The sequence below is a fragment of the Ammospiza nelsoni genome, chromosome 11 (assembly GCF_027579445.1).
Source record: "Ammospiza nelsoni isolate bAmmNel1 chromosome 11, bAmmNel1.pri, whole genome shotgun sequence".
Classification (NCBI taxonomy): Eukaryota; Metazoa; Chordata; class Aves; order Passeriformes; family Passerellidae; genus Ammospiza; species Ammospiza nelsoni.
Genome location: NC_080643.1, coordinates 13,250,048 through 13,264,665, shown reverse-complemented (window position 1 = coordinate 13,264,665; position 14,618 = coordinate 13,250,048). Strand labels below are relative to the sequence as shown.

General features: G+C 38.6%; 2 protein-coding genes across 2 annotated transcripts in view; one reads left to right on the top strand and one right to left on the bottom strand.

Annotated features, from left to right (window-relative positions):
* The window catches only part of CACNA2D3 (calcium voltage-gated channel auxiliary subunit alpha2delta 3), a 383,158-nt gene that overhangs the window by 313,466 nt on the left and 55,074 nt on the right, over positions 1–14,618 (top strand). The window lies entirely within an intron of this gene.
* On the bottom strand, positions 1,003–6,499 carry LRTM1 (leucine rich repeats and transmembrane domains 1). Its single transcript, XM_059479946.1, has 3 exons — positions 6,469–6,499; positions 4,659–5,255; positions 1,003–1,439 (listed from the first exon to the last, which is right to left on the bottom strand). Exons 1-3 carry the CDS (start codon positions 6,497–6,499, stop codon positions 1,003–1,005), a joined length of 1,065 nt encoding a protein of 354 aa, XP_059335929.1.

The following is a 14,618-nucleotide window of genomic DNA, read 5'->3' as shown; positions in this document are numbered from 1 at the left end:
GAGAGCAAGGATGGAGCCTTGAGTGAATCCAGCTGAATGTTCCCTCTGAGAGGGAGGACGTGTAAACATGCAGCTACATTATCCTCCTGCTGAAGGGCAGCACTGTGGTGGGAGCTGCATCTGCAGCATGGCATTTGCAAAATGGAGCACTTGTGTGAGGATTTGGGAATAAATGGCTTCAGAAAAGTCTGTAGCAAGCCTGTAAGCCAGCAGGATATCAGGCAGTGTCTTCAGGTATGCTCTGTCTACTCCTTTTGGGGCTTGTATCCAAAGCACTTCTTTTAGCATTTCTTCCTTCAGCATTTTCCCAGCTCCCTTCTTTCTTCCCTACTAAGTAATTAAAAAATTATATGCAATAGTTAACAAGGTGCTTCCTATTTTCTAAGCTAGGAAATGAATGTAAGGTTTATTTGCTGCTTTCTGGGGCAAACTGGAAAGTTGAAAACATATTTTTGGAAGTGCTTTTAACACATTTCTGTTATCAGTGGCAGTGCAGAGAGTAGCAGGTTTGAAAACTGCTTTTCAATCGTATACATCTTGAATTGAATAGTAATTTGTACTCTCTAAGGTAGTAAAAATGTAACTAATCGAACTAAGTTAGATGGCTGTTTTCTGTTTTTCTTTGGAGAACATCACTCCTGTCAGTCACTGACTGTATGTGTATCATAGGTCATGTTTTGGTATAATACTGCATCAAGAGTTAGAAAAGGATGGTGAAATACTTTAATCTCGCTATATCAATATTTTGTGATCTCAAACACTCAGCCCTAAATAGTGACTTTGGAATATACGCACAAAAAGTAAACACATTCTGTTGTTCTATATGAAGTCTTAGTGGATACTCCAAACAATATATATATTTACAATTTTTAAATGTATGAGAACAAAAAAAAAAGATAGAAAATAACCCCAGTAATTAGTATTAAAACAATGCTATTGAGATTCCATGCTTTTCAACTGCAGCGAGGCCTTTATTTTCAATAATCCACAGACAGAGGCACCTCAAGCCATGGAGCTCTCAAAGGGCTCTTTCTCCTCAGGTGTCCCGTGCTGCCTGACAGGGCCTAGGTGCTCCTTGTGGTACCGGGCGGTGATGGCGGCGTAGGCACAGCCATAGACGGCGGCTGCCAGCATCATCAGGCACACCACGCCGCACACCACGCCCGTGATCACCACGGTGGCGATGGCGTGCCGCAGGCTGACGGGCCTGGGCCGGGCCTTGGGCTCGCAGCCGCCGCGGCCGCCATCGCCCGGCTCGCCATGAGGGCCGTGCTTGGGCCAGGCCCGCTGCTCCGAGCCGGGCCACTGATGGCTGCTGGCGGGAGGCATGGGGGCTGCCCTCAGAGCACAGGCCCCAAAGAGCTCATAGGGAACCTTGAGGAGATCCTTCCCCTTCCGAACGCCTGGCGCTGAGCAGATGATGCCATCGCTGATTCCTCCTGAAACAACAAACAATGGTCTCGATATTTGACTATTGAATCAGGACCACCCCCTCCTCCCTGCAAAATGGGGAGGATTCCATCTTATAAAAAGGCTAATTAATTACTATATTATACTATATTATTCTATATTACATTACACTATGTTACATTACATCTAAACTGAATCTGCCAAGCACTCAACTCTGCACACAACTGCACAGAATCTTGTGACTGTCGGCCAACAGTCCCGACACACACACACACTTGGCCTTGATAGAAAAACAAAACATCAAGGAAACAAAATGCCATCACTTTTTTGGGTAAACAGTCTCCATGTTGCATTCTACTCCTGCACAAACACAGGCAGAGCAAATGATAAGAATTGTTTTTCACTTTTTCTGAGGTTCAGAGAATGTGAAACCCAGAAAAAATATTCTTAGGAAGAATTGTGCCTTGCTTTTCTCTGTGAAGAGAAATGTGGTTACAGCTGACAGCTGCTGAATCACCTTAATGTAAAATGAACATGAACCTGTGGTAAATTTATCATCAGTTTCAACTTCCTGCTTTTAAAGACTTATAGTATGTTTTAAAGGCTTTTGTTCAATCAGGTCAGTGGTGAGATTATTACACTTCAAAACTCACATAAGAGAGTGTTTTCAAGAAGAGGTCATCAGGAATTAGGTTATCTGTGTTTTTATGGATGTAAGTGTAAAAAACCCCATAGTGATAGAAAAATAAGAACTGTCATAGATAAACAAAGAGGTAACTGCAAATTTGGTTTGTTCAACTTCTGACCACTGCTAATTTTTATGGTGCAAAATGGAAACAAAGCATTTAGAAAATATTTCCTACTTAATTGAAATATTGCATTCAATTGTCATTGTTCTGACATCATGTGTTAACTGTAACAGGGCAAAGAGAAAGTTCACTAAGTTTTATTTACCCATGAGGGATTTTTTGAAGCAAGACTTGTGGTAAGAAAATATACACAGGTATAAAGGAGTTGAGTTTAATCAATCTATTACCCTGCTCAAATGCTAAATTTCATGATTGCTTAGAGCCAGCTTCCCCAAGGAGGTTGTTAGTACAATGGGGAGAGAATTAGGAATCCACAGTCCTGGTAAATTATGTGGTTGTTCCTCAGTGTGTAGAGAAGAATACACCAAACATAGCCCAGTCAGAGCACAGGGCTTTAGGGGTGTGGTGTGTCAAGGATCCACAAGGCCAAAATCAATCTTGACATATTTTTTAAAAATTAACTAATCAAATCAACTGAATTTTCTTTCTCTTCTCTAGCCAAAATAATTCACCTTTCAGCTAAAGCCAGGCACAGAAATTTTCATCCTGAAAGTAGTGAATACAGATGGAGCCAAACTGAAGTCTGGAGACTACTCCACAAATAATGTTGATATTCCAGGGCAGATTTGAGCATAGCAGGTCTCTTGGTCTTTAATGGTGAAACCCAAAGCATGGTTCCAGACATCTTCTATGTGTTAGATTGAATATGGATAAAGATTAACCTCCAAATCCTTCAACTCTTATCCTTTCATGGTTTTAAGTAACTAAATATGTGTGCTTGGAATAGAACCCTGGTGTTCCTCCTGAACTGAAGCATTCTCTATAATTTCCTGTGAGTGTACATGAAATGTCAATTGCCCAGGATGGATTTAGCTAAAAAATACTCAAATATTCTGGACTTTGCTTTGTTATGACATACAAGAAATATCTGCAGAGCCCCTGTGAAGTTTCATCCCATGAGTGTCATATAAGTAGTGGGAAATGTTATTGTGTAATGTAACTAATTTTTCTTTATGTGATTCAGACAAATAATTTTAGGGAAATACAAACACAGAAGAGAACATAACACTTGGGCTTCCCTTAAAGCTTGTTGCTAAAATTAATTTGTAAGTTCCATGTCACTTCGTTTAATTAATCTGTACAGTGTTCAGAAAGATGGAAGAACATCACTGAATTTCTAGACAACATTGTTTTCTGAAATAAATGATAATATTTATACTGCTGGCAGAGTAATTAAGGTAATCTGATGCATTTATCTTGGATCATTTCATTCTTCTGCACATAGAAGTCAATCCCTGCTGAATTTCCAGCATAATAGACTAAAGCCCTGTGATAAAGTAATATTTTATCTATTCAAAATATGCAGATTTTATTGCTGAGAGGAATTTAACCTTTTGTCTTTTCTAAAAATTACCTCACTGGAAGACCATTGCAGTAGTAATTGTGTCCCTGCAAGGCCAGGATGGGTTTCCAGCTGGCCTGCAGAGCTCTGGTCCCTGCAAAAGGCAATCCCTCAGTGTCAGCCACAGGGGCCACCTCCACATCTCCTGTGCTGCAACAAGCTCCACACCACTCTGGTACAGAGACAGGCAATCAGAGCTTTGGGTACATGCAAACATCAAAGCCTGATTTAGAAAAAAGAAAATTGCCCTGCTGTTCTGAATTCTCAGTCTGAACATACCTCCTGGGAGAAATAAATTAATTTCTTCTTACACATAATTCCGTTAGAATTAAATCATGTTATCTTTTTCACAGGATAACTCATGAATCTATTTCAAAGCAGGTGTGACCAAAATACTGTCACTACTATTTATAAACTTCACTTTTCCCTGTGTGATGCCTTGGCATATTTCTGTCAGGAAATTGCCAATGAATTGAGTTCCTCTTCTGGTTAACAACAAATTAGGAAGTGATACTAGGTATTCATAAAATATTAAAGAACCACTAAGTCATAATTGATAGAAAAAGTAGAATCCTGCGTTCTCTAAAGTTTGCTCAGTACTGATATCTGTCTTGATGTTTGCCATCATGCAACAGGTAAAAAGCCTTAAAACAGTAGGTTGTTTTCCAGCAAAAATATTTTGGTACAATTAAAACAAGTGTATGTGCACAAGTTTACTTGTTTTGTATTTAGAAATGTCTATATCTGAATTGACACACTACAGAACACACCTGTGCCTGCTCTATGGGTATGTGTACATCCTTGCTCTTTCTCTGGGCACTAATACAAAGTCCCTCTCTGATTCTAGCTTGCCACCTGTATTTACAAAAGCATTCTGACCTATGCATGAGAATATAGCTTAGAGTGTTTATTTGAGGAAGTGACCTACAGTGTGGGGTAAATTTTTAATTAAATTAAAATTTCGTAGAAGTGAAGATCAGTTAGATTGTGCTCAAATGTTCTCATGTACACTCTATGTAATGAGAAAAATTCCTTACCTCTGTATAGAAAACTCTCCAGCCACAGTTTCATGCCAAAGATATTACAATTGCATTGCCAGGGATTATCTTTGAAGAGAACCACTTTCAGGTTTGGAAGTGACTCCAGCAGAATTCTTTCCATTTTCTGAAGTTTGTTATGCTTCACAGAGAGCAATGTTATATTCCCTGTGCTGTTTCCAAATGTCTCAGGCAATCGAATAATGCTGTTGGATGACAAGTCCAGTTCCTTTAGGTGTGGGAGGAAACTGAAAGTCTTGTTTTCTATATAGTGAATCAAATTTCTGGTTAGGTTTAAAACCTGCAGATACCTCAGTTTTTGGAAAGCACCAAGTGCCACACTTGAGATAGAATTATTAGACAAGTCCAAGATTTTGAGTAACGGCGTTGCAGTGAATGCGTTTTGGTTGATTCTCCAGATACGGTTGTTCTGCAACTGTAGTATCTGAATTTCAGGGGGTAAACGGGCAGGAATTTCAGTAAATCCTCTGTTCTTGCAGTCTGCAGTCTTTGAGGCTTTGTGGCAGAGGCATTTTTCAGGGCAGCTGTGAGCTGTGTGTGCCAACAAGGTGACACTCCAAATCAAAAGCCAGTTACCTGTATCACAAGTGAAAGATGATTTGAAATTAGTTTAGAATGTTTGTCTTTAGGCAATACACAGGTCATAAACACAGCGAGAAGGTATACAGTTCGACAATAAACAGAAATGTAGATAACACAGAGTGCATTTCTTCTACAATACATAAGTAAATTACAGATAGTGTTGAAGTACTTCTATAATGCAGAATGAAGATAATGCTACCATGATCTTAAAATTAAGTTCTTCCCATAGTTTCTTCTTAAGTGCCAATGGTTTTCAAGAGGATTTGCCATCAGCAGAGCAGTGATGTTTGAAGGGAATGTGACAGTTTCTTCTAAAACTATTAAATTGAAATGTCCCTCTTTCTGTGGTAGTAACAACATTAAGACATCTTTGTCAGAAGAATTACAAGCAGAACTTCTATTTTTCATTGGTTTTACTAATATCACTGCCTGGATGAATTGAGTCGATGAACCATTAAAAGAATTACAAGCTTCAAAGTCATAGCTATAAAAACTATTAGCAGTACTTTTTTAGCAATTCAGATTCTCTAAGTTTCCCCTTTAAAATATCCATTTATTCTTTTTGCTTTATTTCCCTTCTCTGAATGCCCCTGTACTTCCCATTGATACAGGTTTCTACGCTGTCACCAGACATTTGTCAATAAGCTTCTGAAAATATAAATTAGTTGAGAGGAATACTTAGCAATATTCATATTTATAATTATCTGCTACTCCCTGATATTCAGGTGGTTTTAACTGAAAAAAAAATTCCCTTTTACATCTTGCTAATGATCTTAACTTTGAAAACAGGGTACTTAAAGCTATGCTTGTATGCATATAATGGAACATTAAAAAAACTCAGTGTAGAATAATTAGATTTTCTTTGACTAAGGAAAGTTAGAGTGATGAACCCTTTTCTAACATTGTTTTTGGGATGCTTCAAATAATTTTTACCATTTACTCTTTCAAAGCGAAAACATTTTAGTTAGTTGCTACTTGAAACCTTTTGGAAATAAAGTAATTGCTGATTATTGACTTACAGAGATCAAATGTGAATTACTAACAGGGAATACCATATTGATCAAATAATGTATGATTCTAGTAAGAAATATGGTAAATATATAAATATATATATATATAAATAAAAGATGTATTTTGAGCCTATAGTTTAAGGAACAAATTATTCATTAATTTTCTCTCAGAAATGAAATATTTATATTAAAATTACGCATAATCTTCTCCAATACTGAATTCTGCATCGTGAAATTCAGTTGAAAGAATCCAACATTCCTGCATGCAAGGTAAACAATACTTTCAGTTCATTGCACTGTTCTGCCACAGCTGGCTTCAGAAACACAGCTTCCAAGGTAGAGGTAAACCAAACTCTTGCTTGGCAAGGAAATGCTTTGCAAACAGAAAAATTGCATTATTAATCTGAATGCTTCAGGATCTCACCTTTCATTCTGCTCTGCTTGTTCTTCCCCTGGTGGAAGATTCAGTCCAGGTTTCTGATGCTGAACAGTGACAGACACTGCTCTGATTCCCACTTCAACTCTGTAATGTGCTCATCCAGTTTCCTTCCTTGAGGATGTTTTAGGTGGTGTCTGTGGCTTGTGTAGAAGTGCAACTATTTCTACTCAATTACTCTATCAGCCTTTGGTTTTTTCCTTAATCACATTCTCCCCTCTCCCCCCTTTATGACTCTCAGAGACTTATTCTGCCTCTTAATCAGACAACAAGCCATGCAAGCAGTGTCTGTCCAGCTCTGACTGAACAGCTGTAATGTACAAATAATGACCTGATAAGCTCACCTCTTCAATTTGTTTAATCTCCATCTAAAGCAAAGCACAAAAAATAAAGCTGCCTTTTTAATATCCAGTATGGATTCTGAATTCTGGTGGGTTATTAGCCAGGCTGTGTCAATTTTTGCAAGATCTGAACATGGATTTTCATTATCCTGGGCTGTGACTGGAGGCAGTGGAGTGTATAATATCACTACAAATAGTCCTGTGGGTTGATGACATGGTTTTGACAGTGCCCTTGTTTGCTCTTTTAAGCTTATTCATCTGACATCCATTAGTTGTGCTGACAGGATTTTATGGCTTGGGAATGCAGGACCAGTGGCTCCTTCCATAAAAATGGCACACATCCTGGTATAGTCACCATGAATATTGAACAAATTAATTTATTTTGAAAGATATTGGAAAGACGTAGCAGATGATACTAAAATTGTACTTTATGAGTGGTGCCTTGGCTTGTTTCTTTGTTATTTCTTCAGTAGAACTCATACTGTGCCATCTACAGCAATAAAAGGATTAATGGCTTGTGACTGTGATGGAACTCAGAGGTGCTGAAAGGCATGAGAGATCTCGTGTATAATTGAGTCTTTCCAGGCCATATGATCACTCCATCTATGAGCTTGTCCTATGGAGAGGGAAGCTGTGCAATCAAAGCGTTTCAGAACTATAATCCAGCTTTCTTGGGTACAAATTCTGCTTTTAGGTGCTTTGAAAAGATCACATAAAGCTCACTTTCCAGGTCAAAATTTATATGATGTAGGCAATTATCTAGAAGGAGTACTAGAAAAATCATAAGGTCCAAACTGGTGTTGAAATCAGGGTCTGTACCAGAAGTTATCCAGGATCCTGTCAAGTTGAGAATTCCATATTTCCAGTAACAGATTCTATCACTTTTCTAGGCAACCTTCTCCAATGTGTTACTCAGAATCAATAACTTTTTTCTTGCATTCAGTGAGAGTTTGGAGCAGCTTGTGTCCCTCCCTAGTGAAGAGAGTAACCCTATCTTTCCATGGGTGCCTTTTGGTTTCCCAAAGCCTGTGCTGAGCTCTGTGTCCCCCTGGCTCAGGGGCAGGGCTGTCCCTCTCAGTGTCCTGTGCCTTGCTCAGTTGTTTCTGACACCAGCCAAGATACCCAAAGGAGCAGTGGGTACATGGGAACAGTGAAGGAGAATGTAGGAAAATCCTCATTCTGTAAAGTAAACAATGATTGTTCATCTTGAGGATCCCAAGATTCCTGCTGTGAGTAGCAGATATTATTATCCTTGACATTCTTGATGGATGGCACCTTGTCCTGGTGTGGGGTGAAGCCTGGGATTTACTGTGGAGGAGCACTACAAATGCAGATAACCTGTACCACAGTCATCCTGGTTAACCCCAACTTCACAAAAAAGGGAGAGAAGCTTAAAGATCAACTGTACTGTACTTTAGATTAATGTCAGGTTAATGCAAAAAACTTTTTTAAGTTTTTAGCATGATACATTTATTTGCTATTTCTAAGACCAGTCTAAAAAAATACCTGTGAATCATTTTAGTGAAGACACAATTAAATGCAAAAAGGTCTGTTATAAAATAGCATCTTCCTTAGAAGTTGTAGCCATGTTAGCTATAGATACTCTTACAGAGAATTAAGTTAAGTCAGGTAGTTTTTTCTTGTTTTAGCATCTCATTCTCCATACATTAACTCATCCCTTGTATCAGTGGCAGCTCTTTTCATGACCTTTGATTAACCTTGCAGGAGGTAATAGCTATTATATTATTGGTTGTTTGTGTGATAAGATGCTTTTAAATTCTTTTTGGAATCTATAATTTTATTTAGCTTACGAATTGTAAGGGTTTCTTTTTTAAGTTATTTTTCCATCTTAACTAATATTTGCTGACCAGATGGGTATAAAAGCTCCCACTGCAGTTCATTTCATGTAACAGTGGGCTTAAAGAATGTCTCTTAACTGCTTTCCTATTTTAGGTAAGTCTTTGCAACTATAATTGTATTATTTTTAGTATGCACCATATTACAGAGATGTTCACAGGACAAGGTCATAGAAAGTTAAGCCCTGTGGGAGGTTCAGTTCCAGCAGTAATGCAGAGGTTGCTGTATTTACTTGGAATCATGGTATAAGAAGTTACTACTTTTTAAAAAATCTTCATGCCGGGTTCAGATTTGGAAACATATGATTAAATCTGTCAATTTGCTTTTCATGCAGATGTGGCTATTTTTTCCTTATATTGAGAACTCTGAATGAACATGTTTTGTAAACAGAAGTTTCCCCAACCTATAATCCATGTCCTCTTCCCATTTATTAGGAATAAAACTTTGGTTGTGACAGAGAAGTCTGATGTGGTGAAAATTATAGTCGTGTCACAGGTAGAGATTTGCCAGAAACAGGATAACCATGAAACCTACTCTTACTTCTGGCCTTTTGAACTACCAGCAGGATTCTTTTCAGTTGTCTGATGTGGTACAGCAACTGTTATTGCAGCCTCTTAAATTAGCCTGTGCCTTGTTGCAGCAAGGTATGTTTTCCATTGCAGAGAGCAAGCCCCATGAGCTAATATCTGATCCTGCTGGCTGAGGGGCAGCTCTGTCTCTGCTTTGCCAGCAAACTCTTTGTTGCAGCAATTACTGCCATCTGCTTTAAGGGAGTTCTATGTGTAAGAATCATCTCTTTTACAGAAGAACATTATGTTAATTAAACTCTAGCAGAAAGGAAACAATTTAAATATTTGAGATATTTAAAAGTTACAGGAGTTGGATTCCATTGCATTGTATATTGAGTCCAGGCAGACACAACTATATTAAAAAATGTTCCCAAGACCACAGCAGACAATTCCTATACATACCCTTTATTAGATTTATTTTCCTTATGCTTTTGAGTGGGAAGGAATTAAAACTGAGATACTTTCAGGGAAATGGCATGTGCTTTCTCTTTACTAATGTGTGTCTCAGATTGGTAAAACAGCTAAGCTCTTGCTCATGACCCTAAAGGAAACTTTGGTAAATGCAAACCCCTCTTCATTTTGGTTCAGGACGAAGAAAAAAAAATGGTATTTTTTGGTGAAACAGCCCATACCTTTATTGTTAAAATTCTTCCCCTTTGACTGGCACTTGAAAAAATACAGTAGTGCATGATGGAGAGAGGTTGTGCCCTTTCCAATGAGTCAGAACAACATGTAAAGGTGACAGGGCAAAAGAGACCTGGCAGTCCCTCATGTCTTTTTTTCTACAAGAGCATTCCTTGTACTCTGAGAGCTCAGGACTCTCTCAAATATTTCCTGGCAGAGTACTTGGTTTTCAAAAGTTGACAAAACTTAGAGGAAGGCCCTGGATACTATTTCTGCTTGCTTTTTACAACAGAAGTATAAGCCAATGGATACAAACTGAATTTGGCTCAAGGAAGATTTATACGTTAAAAATCAGGCCGTATTTACCAGAGAGGTGGGCTTTTGGGTTTCTTCAGACATCCTTTGTTCTTCAGAATAAGAGGGGAGGAATATCAGCTAGAATTTAATAATATCAAATTATGGTTATGACACAGCACCATGATTTCTTTGTGTCTGAACTGTTATGAGTCTGGTGTTATTTGATTGTGTCCCTTTCAGGTGGGAAGAAATGCTGTGCAGCTCTAGAAACAAGAAACCAGGCAGAGAGTTGTGATTTTGTACAGGGGAAGAGCCAAATTTTTCCTTTCCAGTGGCTTGTTTTGCCTTACTTAGATACATCTGGTACTTGTTTATACAGTGAGTAATTAATCTATGAAATGCATTGTTGAAAGTTATCCTTGGGCCAGAAGATTAGTAGGATTCATATATAATCTTGAGCCATAGTTACCTCATGGGGGAAAAAAAATAATTTAGAAGGGATATAAACTTTCACTCTTGAGGGCTTTAATCAACCACTAATGACACAACTTGTGGAGGAAAACCTTTCCCTGTGGGCAGTTTTTTTCCATAATTATTATTTATAAGAATTTTTACACCTTCCTCTGACACCTCTAGGAGAGGCCAGAGTTTGAGTTTGCAGTAGTGGACGAGATGAACTGGAACATGCTGTGTTCCAGCTGGGGATGGGGTGGCTGGGAGCCTGGCAGGGGCAGGGAGCTGCTGTGTCCTGGGCACCAGGGACAGCCAGGCTGAGCAACTTCTCTGCCTAGGTCAGAACTCTGGTTTTCCCTACATTGCTCTTCTGATCTGGACTGGAAAAATCTTTCAATATTCATATCCAGGTCTTTGTCACCAGGTCTGTTAACAATCTATGAACAACTGCTTGGGTCAGTCCTTTATCTGCAGATTTTTCTTGTTCCTGTCCCTGTCCCTTTCCCCATTCCCTTTCCCCTTCCCTTTTCCCTTCCCCCTTCCCCCTTCCCCCTTCCCCCTTTTCCCTTTCCCTTTCCCTTTCCCTTTCCCTTTCCCTGTCCCTTTCCCTTTCCCTGTCCCTTTCCCTTTCCCTGTCCCTTTTCCTTTCCCTGTCCCTTTCCCTGTCCCTTTCCCCTTTCCCCTTTCCCCTTTCCCCTCCCCTTCCCCGTCCCCTCCTCTAAATAGTGCAATTCTTGATTTCTTGTGGTTTTATTACTCTAATATCACTCTTTGAGAAATTAATATGGCTTGTACTCTTTTCCCATAACAAAATGAGAATAAATTTATGGAGGTGAGAAGGGCTTAGCTGGAAAATGCTGAAACTCCAGCCTTTAAGTGTGGTTTGGTAGGTAGAAAAATGACCAGGATGATTGCAAGGCCTTCAGAATGAGCTGAAGCACAGGGAATAAAGATGCTGGGCCTCTTTACCTTAATTGCAAGTTAGATGAAGTTGCAGCAAGGGGCAGATTAAGTGTCAGCAGAGTATTTGTTCTATCACAAATAGCAGCAGGGGGTGCAGATTCAATTTTCAATCATTTCCTGACTAATGTCAACCACCTGTTATACATGCTGAGCATCCATAGATAGAATGTATCTCCAGTAAAAGTAAATTAATGAACTCGCTGTGCCATTACTGCAAATAGAAAATAAGATTGCTTGACATCAAGCTAAGAGAAATGCAAGAAATAAAACTGGCTAGAAATAAACACATGCAAAAATAAATACAGGTGTACTTTTTGTTTCATCTTGACATTTTAGACACTTTTTGTCCTCTCTAAAACAATAGCAAGATCACTTGCTATTTTTCTAGATAGCTTATTCTTCATCAAAATTTTTTCAGAACTTTTACTTAGTGATTTTGTTTCCTTTTTATATTTAATGAGAATTTCTGTTCATGGTCACAGCTCACCCTGAACTCAAACTTAAGACCAGGATATAAATCTCCTGTGCATTCTGAGTGGTTGATTTACTAGGGCAGCTCTTCTAAGAATTGGAAGGATTTTTTGAGCAACATCTGTAAAAAGGTTTTGAAATGTTCACAGTGTATGAAGAAATATTTTAAAGTGCAGTAAATGCTTCTTATGCTGCTGCTCACCAATTGTGCTACAAAGGAGAACTCATACTTCATTGATTCCTTTTGTGCTTTTAAGGCAAATTGTAGTTCAGTAAAATTCACTGTTAAATTTGGGAGCTCCTGTGTTTATGGGCTCACAGGACTCTTTTTGCCCTAGTAGTCACTTGAACACAGAATCTTGCAGAAGTGAGGAGGATATTTGCTGCAGTAAAAAGTCAAATAGTTAAACCTCTCTAATTCTTGCAACACTTTGGAAATATCCACAGGAGACTTTTTTTGTTTTTCATTAATTTAGCAATTAACCTGACATTAAAATTATGCAGCTGATAAGCATTAAATACATAATTTTGGTGGATTTAATCATCAGTGACATGTAAGTGTTCCATTGGATCAGGACTGATGTGCTTGGTGGCTTTGGATTCAAGCTGGGATGGAACATTTCCATTGGATGATGTTTTGCTGCAAGGGAAAAGGAAACTGTAATTCTTGAAAGGATTTTACCTTGCAGCAGGTGAAGTGGGGAGGACCAGCTCCTTTAAAGGGTCCCTGTTCCCAGCCCGTCCCTCTGCAGGGTGTAGCAGCTTTGGCCCAGAGCTCTGGGCAGGATCCATGGGCAGCGCCCACACTGTCCCTGTTTGCTGCTCTCACAAGCACAGCAGGGATATTGGGAATTTTCCCCTGTGGCTCCAGTGAGCAGAATGAGGCAGATGCCTTTACCTGCTGCCCCTGCTCCTCATTTCAACAGCAGATAAATGTTACAAGGCAGTGCAGAGATTGCTGCTGTTCCAGTTTCCTTCTTCTCTCTGCACTCTGCTATCCCTACTGCTTGAACTGCTGCAGCTGCAGGCACCAGCAGAGCTCTGAAAACATCCTAGAGATCCCATAGCATGCTGTTGTCCTTTCCTCACCCTCTTCTTTTTAGTCTGTCTGCAGGTTTTAAACTCCAAGGATGTTTTTAAAATACCCTTTTTTCTCCACAGAATGTTTTAAATGAAGTAACAGGGTAAGTGAGGTGTATGGATGGACTTCTCACAGGTCAAGTTTAGTTAGTTCTGCCATTTTCAGACAGGATAAATCCCTGGGAAACTTAGCTGGTATACAGAGTAATGATGGTTCTGTTTAGAATTTGTAAAATAATAGTAAAATAGTCTACTGAGAAGACTTTTGTTTAAAAAATAAAAAGAAAATACTCTTTCAGAGGGCATTTTATTAATGAGAATTACAATACTGGAAAATCTGTTATAGATTAGTGAAGAACAGTAACAGTGTATCCAAATGGAACTGGTTGGATAATTAAATTCATTTAATAGGTACTGAAATTTAAACCTCTTGATCCCTCTGATGTAAACATAACTCTTAAAAGTCATGGAACTTGATTCTAAAAGTGTAATGTGGGAGAGAAACACTGGGACAATGAGATTTCAGATACCCTGGGAGGAAATGTATTCAGGAGTTAAACAACAGGCATTTAAATAAAAAAGAAAAACGAACAAAAAAAAGAACAACCCCCAAAAGTGTAGCTATGAAATATAAAAAGAAACTTTAATAAAACCCTGTATATGTAGGTGTGCAGCTTATATAAGCAGTATTGAAGCAATATGATGGGGATAACCAAGTGACAAGTAAGGGATACTTAAGATTGAAATAATTAGGAACATAATGTTTTCACTATTCTTACACTCTTTACCTGTTCTGTATTGTCATGTCTGTTTTGGCTACATGTCCTGTTTTGGTTTCCTGTTTTCATGCTGAGAATTCCCAAAGATTCTCGTTCTCGTTATGGTTTCTCCGCTCATTAATAGAATTTTTTTTCAATATTGATTACAATTTATAAAGTATGTCCACTGTATAATTGTCTCTCCTTGATTTAGTTAAAAGGAAAATTATTTACTGAGTTTTAACACATCTTTTAGGAGGATCATACCAAATGGCTGACAGGCTATCTGCACAGTAGAGAGGAAAATATTTTAGGTTTGGTATAAATTATGAAGTCCTGACAGTCGTAACTGAGCTATGCCTCGTTTTTGTTTGCACTACCTAAAGTTATTGTTAAGCTTTTAACCATGGCTTCTGTTTCACTGTCCCCTAAAGTGCTGAAGGATGAACTTTCTCTCAAGCCCATGAATTAGTTGAGATGATAACAAATTTAAGACAA

What these genes read in the sequence shown, in the direction of transcription:
- LRTM1 (XM_059479946.1), bottom strand. Translation starts at nt 6,499, where the DNA reads ATGCAGAATTCAGTATTGGAGAAGATTATGC. An exon ending in AGTATTGGAGAAGATTATGC is followed by an intron (nt 5,256 to 6,468) that starts GTAATTTTAATA and finishes CTTGTGATACAG; the next exon opens with GTAACTGGCTTTTGATTTGG. An exon ending in GGAGAGTTTTCTATACAGAG is followed by an intron (nt 1,440 to 4,658) that starts GTAAGGAATTTT and finishes TTGTTGTTTCAG; the next exon opens with GAGGAATCAGCGATGGCATC.